At 36.1% G+C, this 16841-nt stretch overlaps 2 protein-coding genes across 9 annotated transcripts; one reads left to right on the top strand and one right to left on the bottom strand.

The window, feature by feature from the left end:
- Positions 1-6086: 6086 nt before the first annotated feature.
- On the bottom strand, positions 6087-7991 carry LOC100246023 (universal stress protein PHOS32). 2 transcript variants are annotated; one of them, XM_002282501.5, is made up of 4 exons: positions 7647-7991; positions 7460-7566; positions 6542-6660; positions 6087-6430 (listed from the first exon to the last, which is right to left on the bottom strand). In XM_002282501.5, exons 1-4 carry the CDS (start codon positions 7834-7836, stop codon positions 6334-6336), a joined length of 513 nt encoding a protein of 170 aa, XP_002282537.1. In that variant the 5' UTR covers positions 7837-7991; the 3' UTR covers positions 6087-6333. The 2 variants fall into 2 exon arrangements, with proteins under 2 accessions (XP_002282537.1, XP_010659697.1); XM_010661395.3 differs by having other exon boundaries at positions 7656-7918.
- Positions 7992-9434: 1443 nt separating this feature from the next.
- On the top strand, positions 9435-16536 carry LOC100251123 (dihydrolipoyl dehydrogenase 2, chloroplastic). Of its 7 annotated transcripts, XR_009467709.1 has the most exons (17): positions 9435-9864; positions 10107-10253; positions 10508-10642; positions 10800-10917; positions 11343-11467; positions 12647-12772; positions 12859-12939; positions 13845-13907; positions 14009-14083; positions 14162-14240; positions 14340-14440; positions 14871-14984; positions 15114-15227; positions 15395-15466; positions 15810-15865; positions 16008-16168; positions 16292-16536. XR_009467709.1 is itself a non-coding variant. In XM_010661393.3 (16 exons), exons 1-16 carry the CDS (start codon positions 9565-9567, stop codon positions 16066-16068), a joined length of 1767 nt encoding a protein of 588 aa, XP_010659695.1. In that variant the 5' UTR covers positions 9435-9564; the 3' UTR covers positions 16069-16536. The 7 variants fall into 7 exon arrangements, 4 of the variants coding, with proteins under 4 accessions (XP_010659695.1, XP_002278080.1, XP_019080360.1 ...); XM_010661393.3 differs by having other exon boundaries at positions 16008-16536; XR_009467710.1 differs by lacking the exons at positions 15395-15466; positions 15810-15865.
- Positions 16537-16841: the final 305 nt, after the last annotated feature.

Consider the following 16841-nt stretch of genomic DNA (forward strand, 5'->3'; position numbering starts at 1 on the left):
GTCACAAAACAATTGGATTGATTGCCTAGATAGGTAACCTAAATCCTGTAAAAGGAGTTTTAACCATAATGCCTCACAAAGTCCTAGAGCCATACCTCTAAATTCCGCTTTTGCACTTGAACGAGCGACGACATTCTGCTTCTTACTTTTCCATGTCATAAGATTACCACCTACAAAGGTAAAATAACCAGATGTAGATCGTCTATCATCCACTGCACCAGCCCAATCAGTATCAGTATATACTCTATACTCTGATGATCAACATTTTTAGCGAACAAAATTCCCTTCCCATGAGCATTCTTCAAATACCTCAAAATAAGCATGATTGCATTCATATGTTGCTCTCTAGGATTATGCATGTATTGACTCACTATACTTAATGCATAAGCAAGATCTGGTCTTGTATGAGCTAAGTACATTAATCTCCCCACAAGTCTCTGGTATCTTCCCTTATCGGTTGATACTTGATTAGACTCAACACACAATTTCAGACCTTCTTCTATTGGTGTATTAATAGGTTGACATCCCGACATTCTAGTCTCTTGTAAAAGATCTAAGGCATACTTTCTTTGAGACAGAAAAATTCCTTCACTTGATCGAGAAACTTCAATCCCAAGAAAGTATTTCAGAGGACCTAGATCTTTCATTTCGAATTCTCTAGATAGATAATTTTGCAGAGCTTTTCTTTCTTCAGGATCATTTCCTGTAACTACCATGTCATTTACATATACGATGAGTGTCGTAATCATACCATAATTCTTTCTCAGGAACAAAGTGTGATCTGAATTACTTTGACGATAGCCAAAATCTCTCATTGACTTTGTGAACCTTCCAAACCATGCTCTCGAGGATTGCTTCAACCCATACAATGACTTCTTCAATTTGCACACCTTCTGACATTGCTTTTCTGACACCATGCATCCTGGTGGAAGATCCATATATACTTCTTCAGATAACTCACCATGCAGAAAGACATTTTTCACATCGAACTGTTGTAATGACCAATCTAGGTTTGCAGCTAAAGACAATAATACTCGAACTGTGTTGATCTTAGCTACAGGTGCAAATGTCTCTGTGTAGTCAATTCCATAAGTTTGAGTGTACCCTTTTGCTACCAATCTTGCTTTAAATAGTTCAATACTACCATCTGCCTTATACTTCACAGTATAGATCCAACGACACCCAACTGGCTTCTTTCCTGGTGGACATTCTACGAGTTCCCATGTTTCATTCTTCTGCAATGATTTCATCTCTTCATTCATGGCTGCTTTCCACCTTGGATCAACTAAGACTTCCTGCACACTATTAGGAATAGATACAGTAGATAATTGATTTACAAATGACTTATTTGATTTAGACAAACGATGGTTAGACACATAGTTTCTCATGGGATATTTGACTTTGGTAGACAATTTAAGTTCATATGTGGGTTTAGGAATACCTCTATTATGACGGTGTGGTAACCGTTTCATGAATAGATCGGGTTCCAAATTAAGAACACCCTTAACAGACGACGATTGGTTTGGTATTTCAGTGAAGACAACTTCGGACCCAAATTGTTGACCACTCATATCCAACTCACCAGCTTCCTGGTTCACTAGTTCAGATTGTCCAGATTCCTTCTCCTTAAAGATATGATAATCATAATTGAGAGTTTGAATTTCCTTATGGTACTCACCCTGAAGTTCAGACTCGGATGAACAATACATCGAATCTTCATGAAACACCACATCCATTGTAATAAACATTCGTCGAGTTGGAGGATGGTAACATCGATATCCCTTTTTGTGCAATGCATATTCAACAAACACACATTGCAATGCATGAGAAGTTAACTTGGTGCGTTGGTGTTTGTGTAGATGCACAAATGCCATGCAACCAAAAACACGAGGAGGTAGATTTGGGACGGTTGGGGCAACTATGACATTAGTAAGAGCTTGGAAAGGTATTTGGAAGTTAATTGAGTTAGAAGGTACCCGATTAATCATGTATGCGACATATGTGATTGCTTCTCCCCAATAAGATATCGGTATTTTTGTTGCTATCAAGGAAGCACGAACAACCTCTAACAAGTGTCGATTTTTCCGTTTAGCGACTCCATTTTTCTGGGGTGTATTGGAACAAGTAGTCTGATGAATGATGCCATGTCCTTCCAAATACTTTTGAAGATCAGAACTCTGATATTCTCCACCATTATCACTACGCAGAACCCGAACCTTTGCATTGTACTGAGTTTCAATCATTTTATGAAATTTTTGAAACAACAAGTTCACTTCATCTTTGGTGTTCATCAAGCATAACCATGTCATTCTGGTACAATCATCAATAAAAGTAACAAACCAACGCGAACCACTCAAAGTTGAGACTTTGGATGGGCCACAAACATCAGAATGTATAACCATAAAAGGAGATGAAATTTTATTCAAAATTAATGGAAACGAAGCACGATGGCTTTTAGCTAATTCACAAATATCACAACGGAAACCAGAAATATCACTCTTTGCAAACAAACTAGGAAACAATTTTTTTAAATAACCAAAGGAAGCATGTCCCAGACGTCGATGCCACAACCAAATTTCAGAATTTTTCTTCTCCCCCTCAAATCCATCTGCCATCAAGGCTTGTCGCAACTTATTTGAATCCTTTGACTGCAAGTCCAAATAATAGAGTTTTCCCCGCTTAATACCACAACCAATCGTTTGTCTTGTTTGGATGTCCTTAAAAACATAAAATTCAGGCCAAAAAATGACAATACAAGATAAGACTGTAGTGATTTGAGAAACCGACAAAAGATTGTAATTTAAGGATGTAACAACTAAAATAGAATCCAAATTCAAAGTATTAGTAAGAGTTAAGGATCCTTCCCCAATGACTGGGGTTGTGTTACCATTGGTTGTGGAAACAATTTTTTGTGAGGAATGTTTAAGGGATAAGACCTGTCTAGAATCAAAAGTCATATGATCTGTAGCACTAGAATCAATTATCCATACACTATTAATAACAGGTATAGAAGTATTTAAAAACTTACCACCATAATTTGTAGCGGCTACCAATGCAGAGGCTTTCTCATCAACATTAGCCTCTATTTTTATTTCGGCAACAGCTGCAGTCGAGGTTTTCTTGAAATTCTTCTTCTATTGATCACGATTGTGATCCCACCAGTCTGGATATCTCACAATTTCAAAGCAACGACTTTTGGTATGACCAGTCTTATTGCAGTGAGTGCATTTGAAGGTTGACTTATCAATATTAGGGTCTGCCTTAGGATGGTTGGTCTTGGATTGGTCCTGCCAATTTCGGGTTAATTGTTGTCGGACTACCATAGCTGAGGTGTTAGGGTTGTCAGATTCTGCTTTCATACTAGCATGACGTACTGCCTCTCGTTGAATCAATGCATAGCATTCTTCCAAATCGGGAAGAGGATCTTTGCGTAGAATCTCTCCTCGAACTTGCTCAAAGTCACCACTCAATACAGCAAGAAAGATGTGCACCCGCTGTCGTTCAATGGATTTCCGATATGCTGCAATGTCCCCAGGGCCTTTCATGACTACCTTATCCCGATGATCCAATTCGCAAAAAATTTCAGTTGACTCTCCATAATATTCAGAAAGAGACCTGCCGTTTTGTTTGGTAGTGAAGACTTTTTGATTCAAATTGAAAACTTGTAATTCATCACTTCCATCATAGAAGGCCTTTGATAATGCACTCCAAATTTCTTGAGTGGTGGGTAAGCGTAAGTAACGCTTCATAATTTCTGGACTCATGGACATTAACAACCATCTCTTCACCTTTTGATTTTCAGCATACCATTTTTCATATCCATCTTCTGACTCTTTTGGTAAATTTGTCTTACCTCGAATATAGGAAAGTTTTTCCCTTTCAACAATATGCATCTCCATGAGTTGTGACCAAACATCATAGTTTGATTCAGTCAAAATAATTCCTGGATTGAAAGTACCTTCAGATTGAAAAATAATAGTATTTTTTTCACTCATTTTTTTTTCTCTCACAAAGGAGGGACGATGGTTGGCCTTACCAACAAAATATCTATGATTTCAGTTCCATGACTCTAATACCATCTTCAAATTGATGAATGGTAGTTTTTCATTCATAATTTCATTCGTTCATGTACAGAGTATATATAGAGGGTAATCACCATTCTAAGAATAGGAAAGGATGATACAAGGAAAGAATAATATAAGGAAATAACAACTAATATCCTAATATTTCAACTTTCCTAATATCTCAATATTCTTAATATCTCAATATTCCTAATATCTAAACATTCCTAATATTCCAACATTGAATGACATAAGGAAAGAATGATATAAGGAAAGCATTCCTAATATCTCAACATGATATTAGATTTTGTAGACCCCATTTGGGGCTCACTTTCATGCAGCTTGTTTTGCCAAGTGCCTCAACCCTAGGAGGCCATGTGTCGATTCCTGATTGGTTGCTGTGGAATCAGGTTAGTGGGTTGAGAAGCCAATGGAAAAGTGACACCTGTAAAGGAAGATTCTAGAGGAGCGTTTTCGGTCAGCAGAGGTGGTGCTTTTGTTGTCGTTTTGGAAAGAGATATTTTGGTAGGGGTTTTTCTTTAGCTTGGGCAGCAAGCTAGAGGGGGTCTGGTAGAGAGAGGTGGTGTTTTCCGTTGTTGTTTTACAAAGATATTTTGGGGGTGAGGTTCTTTTTTAGCTTGCGAGTGAGAGTGGGAGGGGAGATAATTTTTTCTGAAGGTAGCAGAGTGAGGAGAAACAAGTTGGAAAGTGAGCATCTCGAGAGTAAAACTTGGAGTCTGGCTAGTCTTGCTGGAAAAGGACTTTCTCAAGTATGATTGCTACAGGCTTATTAATTGTTTTTGGTTGTTTATCACTCTTCTATGTCTCTTGTTGATATTTGAGTATTCGTTGATTTGTTTGGGGTGGATAATGAAGGCCACTTATTGTTTGTTGAGATATAATCCTGCATTCATGTTTGCCATTGTTAATCTTAATTTGCCTTGTCTCTATTATGAAAATGCCTATAGTTGCATTTGAGATGGTTTTTCTCACCTAATCAGAGGGTTCACAAATGACTCATGAAGTGAAACCTCTGAGAATCACCCTTACTCGTTTTCTTTTGTGTTCTATTTTCAATGGATTCCTCTTTGTTGTGGCCAATATTTTGTTTCTGGGACTCGTTCAATGCAATGGCTGTGAGAAAGTAGATCCGGGTCTAGCTGTGCACTCCTTCAGAGATCTAATATGGTGGAAAGGGACCATGATTGGGTGATGAGATTCTATTATGAGCTTCAAGGAAGGCTCAATTGGTTTAATGACGCCACTCTGAATTTGGTCTTGAAGATAAAGCTTGAGCTCAAAGAATTTTTCTTTGTTTTTTACGTTTTTATTTTAATTTTAGTCGGTAGGGGGAGAAAACAGTTGAGGGCTGGATGCAGTTACTGCTTGGCTGATTGCCTTAAGAACACATTGGTTGTCTTGAGTTATTAGGTGGGGGACTAAAAGGAAAACCATTTATGCAGTGTGATGGAGCTTCCAATGACGTGAAATTTTTCCTTAGAAATGCTTTGTTTTCTCCGTATGTTTTTATGCTTGGAATTACACACCCTTTTTCTTTAGGTGTGTAATCCTTATTAATAAGGGCCCATACTAACTTTTCCAGGAAAATACTGACAGTGAATGGAATATCTGACTTCCATTTTGGAGCCAGCCGATTTAAAGAATATGAAGCTCTTTCACAATATGGCAAAGCGGAAAGCTTTACCCGCATGAAGTGGGAGCCTCTGGGGTTACCCCCATCAGAATATGCTCTTGTGCCTTCTGTCTGATCTATAGTTGGATGGTTGGGAGGTTTTTTTTGTTGTCCTGATCCATTGATTCCCACTGCCATTAGGAAGGAAGGTCTACCAAAGATTCCTGAGAAAAAAGGTGACACCCCCGCAAAAATCCTACCCTTTCCGATCTCTGCTTCTCCATTTCCATTTTCTTCTTCCCTACTTTCCCTCAAAATTAAACAAAAACCTAGGATTCAAATAACAAAGACGTATCCAAAAGCAGCAAAGGGAGGAAAAGAGAAGAAATATATGACATTTCAACACTTTTATAGTCATTTTTATTACTTTTTGCCTCAATAAATATTTATATTTAATAAACTTTATATGCATACACAAGTTTCTCTTCAGATGTTGGGAACATGAAATTAAAAAAAAAAAAAAGAAAAAAAGAAAAAGGAAGAAGAGATTTTTACAAGGGTTTGGGCCTCTTTACATTTATTCTCATCAAAAAAAAGAAAAAAAGAAAAAAGAAAATAGAGAATTCACAGTTTCGCATATCATTTATTCTCAGCCGTTGATTTGGGCCTCTTTACAATCAGGACCGGACACTTGACATTCTGTGCACAATGATTACTCACGCTCCCAAGAAAGGCCCTGCCCAAAGACATAATTTCTCATCAATCAGAAGGACATATTTATTAGTCAATTTAAAACATATTTCTGACCAGTTGTGCTCAACCTCACTGAAATTTACATGCAACCCACCTTTTGATCAACCCGTAGCCGTGGCTTCCCATGACCACCATGTCAACGCCCAGCTTCTCTGCCGCTCCGCATATCACATCCCTTGCGTCCCCATTCTCTATCATAGTCTCCACCTTAATCTACACCAAAGGGTATATTAGTCAATTCACATATCATGTAAATTAATTTATAAAAGTCAATTATGAAACTATTAATATCATCCACTATAAAGTATTACAAAATATTGTAGATGGGTCAATTTTTACATGACTATTTTACCCTTAAATTATGACCATCTACCACCTTAACATTTTCAAGTGATATAATTACCCCGAAACTTCCATTAAGGGTATAATGGTCAATTCACATTATCATGCAAATAAGTTTATATTTTCTAAAAAATATATCAAAGCCAATTATGAAACCATTAGATTAATTCACTACAATATTACAAAATATTGTAGATGGATCAATATTTTATATGACTATTTTACCCTTAAACAAATAATTTATGGCCATTTACACCTTAAAATTTTCATAGGACAAAATTACCTTAAAAAGTTCTATTAAGGGTATATTAGTCTAACCACAAATACCACATTTTTCTGACCATAGTGTGCCCTTCGAGAAAGGGAAATAAAATTTTAACCAAGGTTATCTAAGTCAAATCACATTAAAAATAATTATTTGACCGTTTTAACTATTGATGAAACATTATGACTTCATACATAGTGAATGCCAAAATATTAATTTAGTCGTAGAAACATTTTTATATGACTATTTTACCCTTCATCATGACGTTTAATTTCTTCCCACGTGATCAACTTCTCCTTTTTGCCCTTCTACTGAAAAGATGACTCATATACAAGGACAATGACTCAAAATGCAAATGATTTTTTCTGACAATTTTACCCTTGAAAGAACAAAATAATTACTTACGTCACCATGCTGCCAGCAGAGGTTTTTGGCCTTCTGCATCACCCCTTGGGCCACCTCATTTCTATAGCTCTCCATAGTCAACATTATATTGGAAGAAAACAAATGCACTGAAAAAACAAACACAATTACCAAACAGCCCTCACACTTCTTCTGACCAAAATTGGCCACAAACAATACAAAAATTTACCTCCCATACCAGCAGTTCCATCCAGGCCTGAGTAGACTGCCAGAGGAGGCTTGGCGTAAAGGAGGACGATGGTGTCCTTGGAATTTTGGATAGTGATGTTGCCGAGGCACCATGATAAAGCGTACATGCTCTCTTCGCCTTCATCAACGGCTACGAGGATCTTGCGCCCTTTTGATTCGTTTTCAGCCATCGGATGAGCGGACCTTTGATTTTGATCGGACGGTAAGAAACAGTTGAGGGTGAGGTGGTGTTGTGGCTTTGGGTGAGTAATCGGGTTTGTATTTATAGTAAAAGTGATTGGGCCTTTTGGGCCGTGAAATCTGTGGGCGGGTTGTGGTTTCTTAGACTGTGCCGTTGGTGGTTTTGCCTTGTGGGCGTTATTTTATTTTATTATTATTATTATTATTATTATTATCTTCTAATCAATGGTTTTTGAAACTATAGGCCTCTGAAGATTTTTTGTTCTGCCAAGTCAGATGTGAATTGGACATTATCCACAATAGTGATATTAGATTGTTTGTTGGACGTGTAAAAAGTAAATTTTTATTTTTCATTTAAAAACACATTTAACAAAATTTAAATATAAAAAAAATTGAGTTTTTTTTATAAAATATTATTAAAAATAGTTGATAAATATAAAAATACTTCGATTAACAAATCGCTAATAGTTTTTGTATTAAAGTGATTGTGTCTTTGATCTCCCTTAGGAAGCTCTCGAGGCTTTTCTTATTTGTCACTTGAATTAGGTTTGTTCCAATAGCTTGTCATAATTCCTTTGAGGAGGGCTATAAAATATCTTGCTTATTTTATAACTAATTTTCCCCATCCTTTGTCAAAGTACTCGAAGGAGTATTCTATACAAGTCAATATACTAGCACTAACCTTAATTAGTTATCCGGTAACTACTAATTAAAGGAAATATATTAAATATCACAAGCTTTCTAGGGGCATTTCATATAAGTATAGAATATTTTCAAAAAATAATTATATTTTTATATTTGAGTTGTAAATTAAATTTTGTTTTTAAAAACAATTGAGTTCAAAATCTATTTTTTGAGAATTATTTCTTTACAACATGAAGAGGGTTTTAGTTAAATAATTTTGAAAGTTACTTAACTTATACTTTTAGGGCTCAAGGAATTATTTTTTTTTTAATTCAAAATTGTGTTTGAAAACATTGAAAACATATTTGAAATTTTTTGAACAAAAAATATAAGAATAAGAGTATGTTTGATAATGATTTTAAGAAACCTTTTTAACTCTTGTAATACTTAAAAGATAAAAAATTTTAAGTGTTAAAAATATTTAAAACATTTTTTAAAATCATTATCATACAAAACTCTAAATTTAAGATATTTTTAAATAATTTTCCACAAACATTTATAGTAAAAATCTCACATTATAGGTACGTCCATGGAAATTAAATTAATAAAACTAATTTTTATATTTGAGTTGTTAAATAAAGTCTTATTTTAAAAATTAATCAAGAACTATTTTTTTTTAGTAATTATTATTATTTTTTTAAAAATTATTTTTAAAAAGATTTGTGGTAAAAAAATAAAAATAAAAAATCATTTTTAAGGAAGTGTGGGAGAATTTTCAGACTTGGTTAGGAACTATTTTTTAAAACAATTCTAAAAAATAATTTTTGATAATAATTTTTAAAAATTATTATTTAATTTTTTAGAATAAAAGTTTATTTCAAAACATAAAATATTTCAACATGTTTTTAATATGTTTTAAAAATAATTTTTATATTTAATAAAACGGTTACCAAACAAACCCTCCCTAAAACCAAAAACACAAAATAGAGCGCCAACGGTTCGTGAGCTCCGCCACTTCAACGGACACCACCAAGGCAATTTCTTCTCTGAATTGCTTCACTCTCTTTGTTCTCAAACCCTAGCTCATCCCCAAAATGTCCTCCCTCTCTCTCCGGATCTCCTCCTCCGTCGCCGCCACTGCCAGATCCGAATCCGATCATCGCCTCCGTCTCCTATCATCTTCCTCCCCCACCGTCGCCACCTCTCCCGCGCTCCACTTCTGCGGCCTCAGAACCGAAGCTTTGAAGCTCGGAGCAAACTCGAATCGGTGGAAGGTGGTGTCAGCGGCGGTGGCGCCGCAGAATGGGAGCGCTTCCGATGAGTTTGATTACAACCTGGTGATCATCGGAGCTGGAGTCGGCGGCCACGGCGCTGCTCTTCACGCCGTTGAGAAGGTAGCGTGTTTCTGTTTTCTGTGTCTTGTTCCGTACGGTTTTTTGGATTTGTATTTGAGGATTGTTATGTGGACTGGTTTCTGTCTTTGGTATAAAAAACTTTGGAGATATTTCCTGAAAACAATTCGTTTTGGAAAATGTTTTTTGCTTTCTGAGAAATACAAGTACTTGAGAAATTTGAAGCTATCAAGAAATGAACATCATGACTCTATTCAATTTCGAAAAAAAAAAAATGTATGCAGGGCTGGAAGACTGCGATCATTGAAGGTGATGTGGTTGGAGGAACATGTGTGAACCGGGGCTGTGTTCCTTCCAAAGCTCTCCTTGCTGTGAGTGGGCGGATGCGGGACCTTCAGGATGAGCATCACATGAAGGCTTTTGGTTTACAGGTGAATATCCTTAAGGTGATAATTTGAATAATATATCATGCTTCTTTGCTTCTCAAACTTGGTTTTGATTCTGATCAGATAAACCTCTCATAGTTTGAGTTGTTTCGATGAATTAGAGCTTAGCTTATAAATTTGTTGAGTCCTTGCTTAATTTGTTCATGCACTCTGCTGTTTGGTTGTTACCCATTGTTGGAATTTGTATGCATCAACTTCAGTCATGAGATATGACGATGTTTTGAAGATTCTGATGATAGGTTGCTGCAGCTGGGTATGATAGGCAAGGAGTAGCTGATCATGCAAATAATCTTGCCTCAAAAATCAGAAGTAACTTGACCAATTCATTGAAGGGTCTTGGAGTTGATATACTTGAAGGTGTTGGCACAATTTTGGTACATTCCATATACTATCTCTTGAGTTAGTTTATTTTAATTTTGTTTTTAATTATGCATTCATGAGAATCTAGCCATTCAGGTTATTTTGAAGTTAATATAATTCTATGTTTGCACTGGTTAGAATTATGATTTTACTATTTATGGATTTATTCAGGGTCCACAAAAGGTGAAATATGGAAAAGTTGGCTCCTCTGGCAATGTAATAACAGCAAAAGATATAATAATTGCTACTGGCTCTGTATCTTTCGTCCCTAAGGGAGTTGAAGTTGATGGTATGTGCTTATCCATTTTCATCCATCTATGGTTGTGACCCTGAAATTTAAGCTACAAGGTTGATGTGTGTCGATAGTATGGAAGATCTCTGACAAATAACTGTCTACCGAGTTCCTGATGCTGTGTTTTAGTTATGATACCCTTAACCTGAAAGGAATTGGTGACTTTGGTGCTTAACTGCATGATCTGATAGAATAAAGGAGCATTAGAATCTCCAGATGGTCAGTACTATGAGTGTCTATGGACAATATAAACTGGGGAGAAAAAATTAGATATCCGCAATGGTTTCTACTTCCTAGTTTCATTATGCTTCAATCTTTTGGAAAAAACCTTGAAAGTGCCTGTTATCTTCATTTTATTCACTTTTGCATGGAAATCTGCTATTCCCTCAGGATGACTAATTTTTTCAGGTAGTGGTCTGCAGGGAAAACTGTAATAACCAGTGATCAAGCACTTAAATTGGAATTTGTTCCCGATTGGATAGCCATTGTTGGCAGTGGCTACATTGGTCTTGAGTTTAGTGATGTATATACAGCACTTGGAAGTGAGGTAGGCACAATATTATCATATTAAAGATACTTCATTAGTAATTTCATTTTCGAACTGAAAGCTGTGGAAAATCTTTAGTTCATCTGTACTTATACTCTTAAGTTTTAAGTAGAGTATACCTTTTGTTCTTTCTTTTTTGTTATCCTCTCACTTTTTATTACTTTGACCGCTTTCTACTGACACAATCTCAAATCTTCTTGTTATTTCACCATTCCTTCCTGTGTTCATTTCTTATAAAGCTTGTTCATATGGGAATGGTGCTTATGTTTTACCCTGAAAATGTCAAGAATAATATTTTGAGAACATTAGTCATTGAGGAAAGTTACAAGTAGACGTTGTGCATAAGGGAAAGGTGGAAGAAAAACAAAGGAAAGAAAATCATGCCTAATCCATCTTCTTGCTTTCAAACCCTTGCTTCCAAACCTTAGAACCACCCAAGGACAAGTGACTCCATGCCTCTGTCTCCAAAGCCACTTCTGCACCTGCTCTAATTTCTTACTCAAAGTCCTAAACTCAATATGGAGAAGCCTTGTTCCAATTATGTGGAATTGGCTGCATGAGTCTTCTTCTTTCTGCATTTTGCTCCATATAGGATCATATTTCCTAGTATTTCTTAGGCCACCAGTCTCTTGTCACTACCTAATGCTAAGTCTGCATTGAGCAGAGATAAACATTTTGTTTGGTTAATTTCTGATATCAATGCATTGGGATCAGTGTTGGAATTAGTTTTTTATTCATTAATATGAATGTACTAAGCGTAGAAGCCTGAATTTAGGCATACCATTTTATGTTGGTTCAGTGAGCCCCTCATTTGGCATCAGCACACACATATGCATGCTTTAACACAGACAGATTTTAACAAGTTTTGTGTGGAAAAGGTAGGGAAGAATGATATCTTGTAATGTGTTTTTCTATTTTCCTGCTAAAGTTTCTCATGTCTGTTTGATTTCTCTTTTCTACTTTTCTACTACTGCAAACCTATAAAATATCTCCCACTCAACCATCACAAATTCCTCAAAAACTTTCTACTCCCTTTTTGGTGAGTTCTTAATATTTGAAATGTATTCTCGAATTTTCATCTCCACTTTTTTTTGGTTCTCTTAATAATCTATATAACTGATTAAATACAGAATTTTTTTATAGCCGAGTCACCAAGCTGACCACAGCATTATTGTGCAGGTTACATTTGTTGAAGCTTTAGATCAGCTTATGCCTGGCTTTGATCCTGAGATTGGGAAATTGGCTCGGCGGGTTCTAATTAATCCTCGAAAAATTGATTATTATACTGGTGTATTTGCAAGCAAGGTGTTTGATGGCTCACAGCTCTTCTTTCAATTGTAAAATTAGGAATAGTATAACAGTTAAATTTCTTTCTTTAATGCTTGTTACAGATTACTCCAGCTAAGGATGGAAAACCTGTTATGATTGACCTCATTGATGCAAAGACAAAGGAACCAAAGGATACTTTAGAGGTAAGTTTTAAGCATCTAATTCCAGAGAACATTTAGGTTCCTAAATGTTGGCTCACACATTTGAATTTAAGTCCTCCGGTTGCTTCTTCTTTTTTGTAAACGGCACCATCCTAAAGAGCATAAAAGTGGAAGTGTATTTGCAACATGCAAATGTACATAAATGGAATCAGATAGAAAATTTAAGAAAAGATTGATGTTAAAATTTTACCTATGATGAAGCCAGGTTTTAGCATTAAATGTAGAGGACAGACCATGCTAGCTTGGATAATTAAAATTAGAGGAAAATACCCACACATTTCATTATATCATATATGAAATGCAAAAGAAGAAAGTTCTGATAATTCTTATTTCCATCAACTTATATTTGTTTCTTTCTATCCATTGCCTCTCACATTTATGACAAAAGTACTTCACCTTCTATGTATTGTAGTCTGGCTTAAGGTAGAAATCCCAACAAACCTCAGGCCTTAGCTATGCTTATGTTAGTTTCTTCTATTTTTACTGATATAACTGTCTTGTAGCTTGCAATACTATTATCCTTCAAAATCAGTTCCAGTTTGCTATTGTAGGGTGATCCCAGTCCCTTTTTCACATTTTATGACCGCTAGATTGTCAACTTTGGTGTATATTTTGTTTGCTTTTGTTCTTGGGAAAGCTTTTCAATCATCATCGCTGCTTGTTCATAACTACTGGTTCAAAGCAGTGGAGATGATTTTGAAATTTATGAACAAAATTTGTTATTCTTTCATATTTTACAATTTGATTTGTTTCGTCTCTTCTATCATTCATAGTAAATAGCTTTCTCCAGGTTTTTATATTTTATGACTTGCGTTGTTCTATGTCTTCTGTCCTTCTTAGTATATAATTTTCTCCAAAATAACCTCAAACTACTTTTTTTACCACAGGTAGATGCTGCTCTTATTGCAACTGGTAGGGCTCCTTTCACAAAAGGGCTTGGTTTGGAGAATGTAAGCAAAAAGCAGGATATTGATATCCTGGAGGATGCTACTGTAAAATAACTTTAACAAGTAGCGAGATCTAGTCATTTATATGCTTGTTTTATTTTCAGATCAGAGTAGAAACCCAATGTGGTTTTGTTCCTGTTGATGAACACATGCAAGTAATTGATGCAGATGGAAAGCTGGTTGGTCATTAATTTCCTTAATGTCTTTGTTTGTTGTATTTATTCATCTTTTCATTGGCATGTATCTTTGATGAATAGGTTCCTCACTTGTATTGCATTGGTGATGCAAATGGAAAAATGATGCTTGCTCATGCTGCAAGTGCCCAAGGAATCTCTGGTAATTACCTTGTTTGTTGCCACTCTCTCTCTACTACATGGTTTTTGTCATTCAGTTTTAATATCTACTTGAAACCTGACTTTTCTTTTGTCGACATAGTTGTTGAACAAATTAGTGGAAAGGACAATGTGCTGAATCATTTGAGCATCCCAGCAGCGTGTTTCACCCATCCTGAGATCAGTATGGTGGGGCTGACAGAGGTAATTCTGTGCTTTACCCACACTTTTATATTATCTTAGCTATATATTTCCACTCCCACATGTTCCCCTCTTCAACCATTCTCTATTTTGTATGAAAATCATGATGCTTCAAATACATAACAAAGTATCTTCCTTTCTATCCAAACTAAACTGTTTCCTGTAGTCTATACCTTTACATAAAATGGTCAGCATAAGTTTGAATATATATATTCTCTAGTTATTCCTGTTTGAATAGAGAATCGATGTATCTCCACTAGTTTATTTGGAGAGTGCTATTTCACAAGGGAAGTAGTTTTTGTACGAAATGTTCCATATATGGCTGCAGGTGTATTAGTAATATGGTGGTGATCTGAAATCCAACCACAGAAATAAAAGCTTAGCAAAAAAAAATCAGTTTCCAGTTTGACTGAGAGATCTCCACTTTTTGCAGCCTCAAGCAAGGGAAAAAGCTGAAAAGGAGGGATTTGAAGTAAGTGTTGCCAAGACTGGTTTTAAGGCTAACACAAAGGTCCTAGCCGAAAATGAAGGGGAGGGACTTGCTAAGGTGTATATACAACTCCTTTTATTCCTGTTCTATTCTCTGGTACATGATAGTTTCTACTTTTCTTTTGTTACTGGAATAGGTGGTAAGTAGTTTTCTCACCTGTTAAAAACACAAAGTGTTTTTATGCAGTTGATATACAGACCGGATAATGGAGAGATCCTTGGAGTTCATATTTTTGGACTACATGCTGCAGACCTCATACACGAGGCATCCAATGCAATAGCTCTAGGGACACGTATACAGGTTTTTTTTTTTTTTCTCCATTTGCCCATACAATTTGCAAGACAGTAATACCAAATCCTCTTTACATCTATGGCATGATTCATTATGTTTTGACTCATACCATTCAAAATATAATGGTTGCTATTTTCCTTCCATTCGTCATCTTTCACAACCCGTGCACCCTGCAGGACATAAAGTTTGCTGTTCATGCACATCCAACCTTGTCCGAGGTGCTTGACGAACTCTTCAAATCTGCTAAGGTAAGCTCTTCTTTCCCTCTATAGACCCCTCTGATCGACCTGTTAATTCATTATAAAGATTTAATAGATTGGAAAGGGAGAATATGTTGTCATACATAGCTAGTTTCCTTGTCAGAAATATAGGACAGATCAGGAGCCTAAATTCATATAGCTGACCCAAAACTAGTTGGGATCAAGGCTTTGTGGATTGATTGGTTTATACTAATAGAAGAGGTTTGATCTTGATTTTGAAAAACAGCAAACAGTAAGATTCTCAAAATCATCTGGCCCCTAAATTTTTAGTCTGGAATATCTAGTAACCCCACCAAAATGATCACAAGTTGTGCACATGTACAAATTGCAGGTAGGGAGGACAGGCTCCTTAGGTCCTGAAATGAAATCCTCTCCCATTCTGCACTGGTACATTAGACCACCTATCCAAACCGATAATCATCTATCTTTTCAGGTTCTATGTTTCACTTCCAATTGAAAGCTGCATATCGACTTCTCTGTGCCTTGACTTCATTCTTCATTTCTCGTTTCTTTTCCTTATCTGATGCAGGTTAAAATCAACATCTCTAGTCCAGGTGTGGCACCTGTTACTGTCTAAGTTCTCAACATAGTATTACATTCCGACAACACTCATTCAACCAGAGACTCCAAGAAGTTGCCTGTCTTCTTAAGAGGATCCATCCACAAAGAATTATTACATCTTGGTTCCAGGTGCTACAAATTTTCTGATAATTGTTTCCTCATTTTTTCGGTTATTTTCTCTGATAGAATTGCACTCTAATGTTAGAGCTCAGGCTGCAGTTCTGTTTGTTCCCTTTTTTATTTTTTTCATAGGACTACTGTTGAGGTTTTGTCATGGAGATACATAGATACACCCCCAACGACAATAGATGGTAGACATGAGTTTTTTTACTCAACTGAAATCTTTGGGCAACCTTCCTTTTCAGACCAAAGGAAAAAGAAACCCAAAATGGTGACCAATTTTTCCCCTTTTTCCTTTTTATTCTTAAGCTATGGGATTGTATTTTGTGAGATTTTATCAATAAGAATTTTAATTAAATAAAAATCTTCTTTTCTTACTGTGTTCGAGGAAAAACATTAGTCTCCTTTTTTTCTGAACCCCAATAAATCACATTGAGAGATGTGGAACCCATGATTAGAGGTGTCTAATGGCCCAGCACGGCCCGATATTGACCGGGCCATTATGGGCCAATGTGCCGGGCCAGCACGGCCTACTTAAAAATCGTGCTATGAAATTTAAGGGCTGTGGGACGACATGGTGGAGAAGGGGTGTGTTCCTAATGCTTTTACTTATAACATGTTGATTAAGGGCTTTTGTAATGTCGGTAATGCAAGGGAGGGAATTAGAGTCATGGAGGAGATG

This window comes from Vitis vinifera, chromosome 14 (assembly GCF_030704535.1).
Source record: "Vitis vinifera cultivar Pinot Noir 40024 chromosome 14, ASM3070453v1".
Classification (NCBI taxonomy): domain Eukaryota; kingdom Viridiplantae; phylum Streptophyta; class Magnoliopsida; order Vitales; family Vitaceae; genus Vitis; species Vitis vinifera.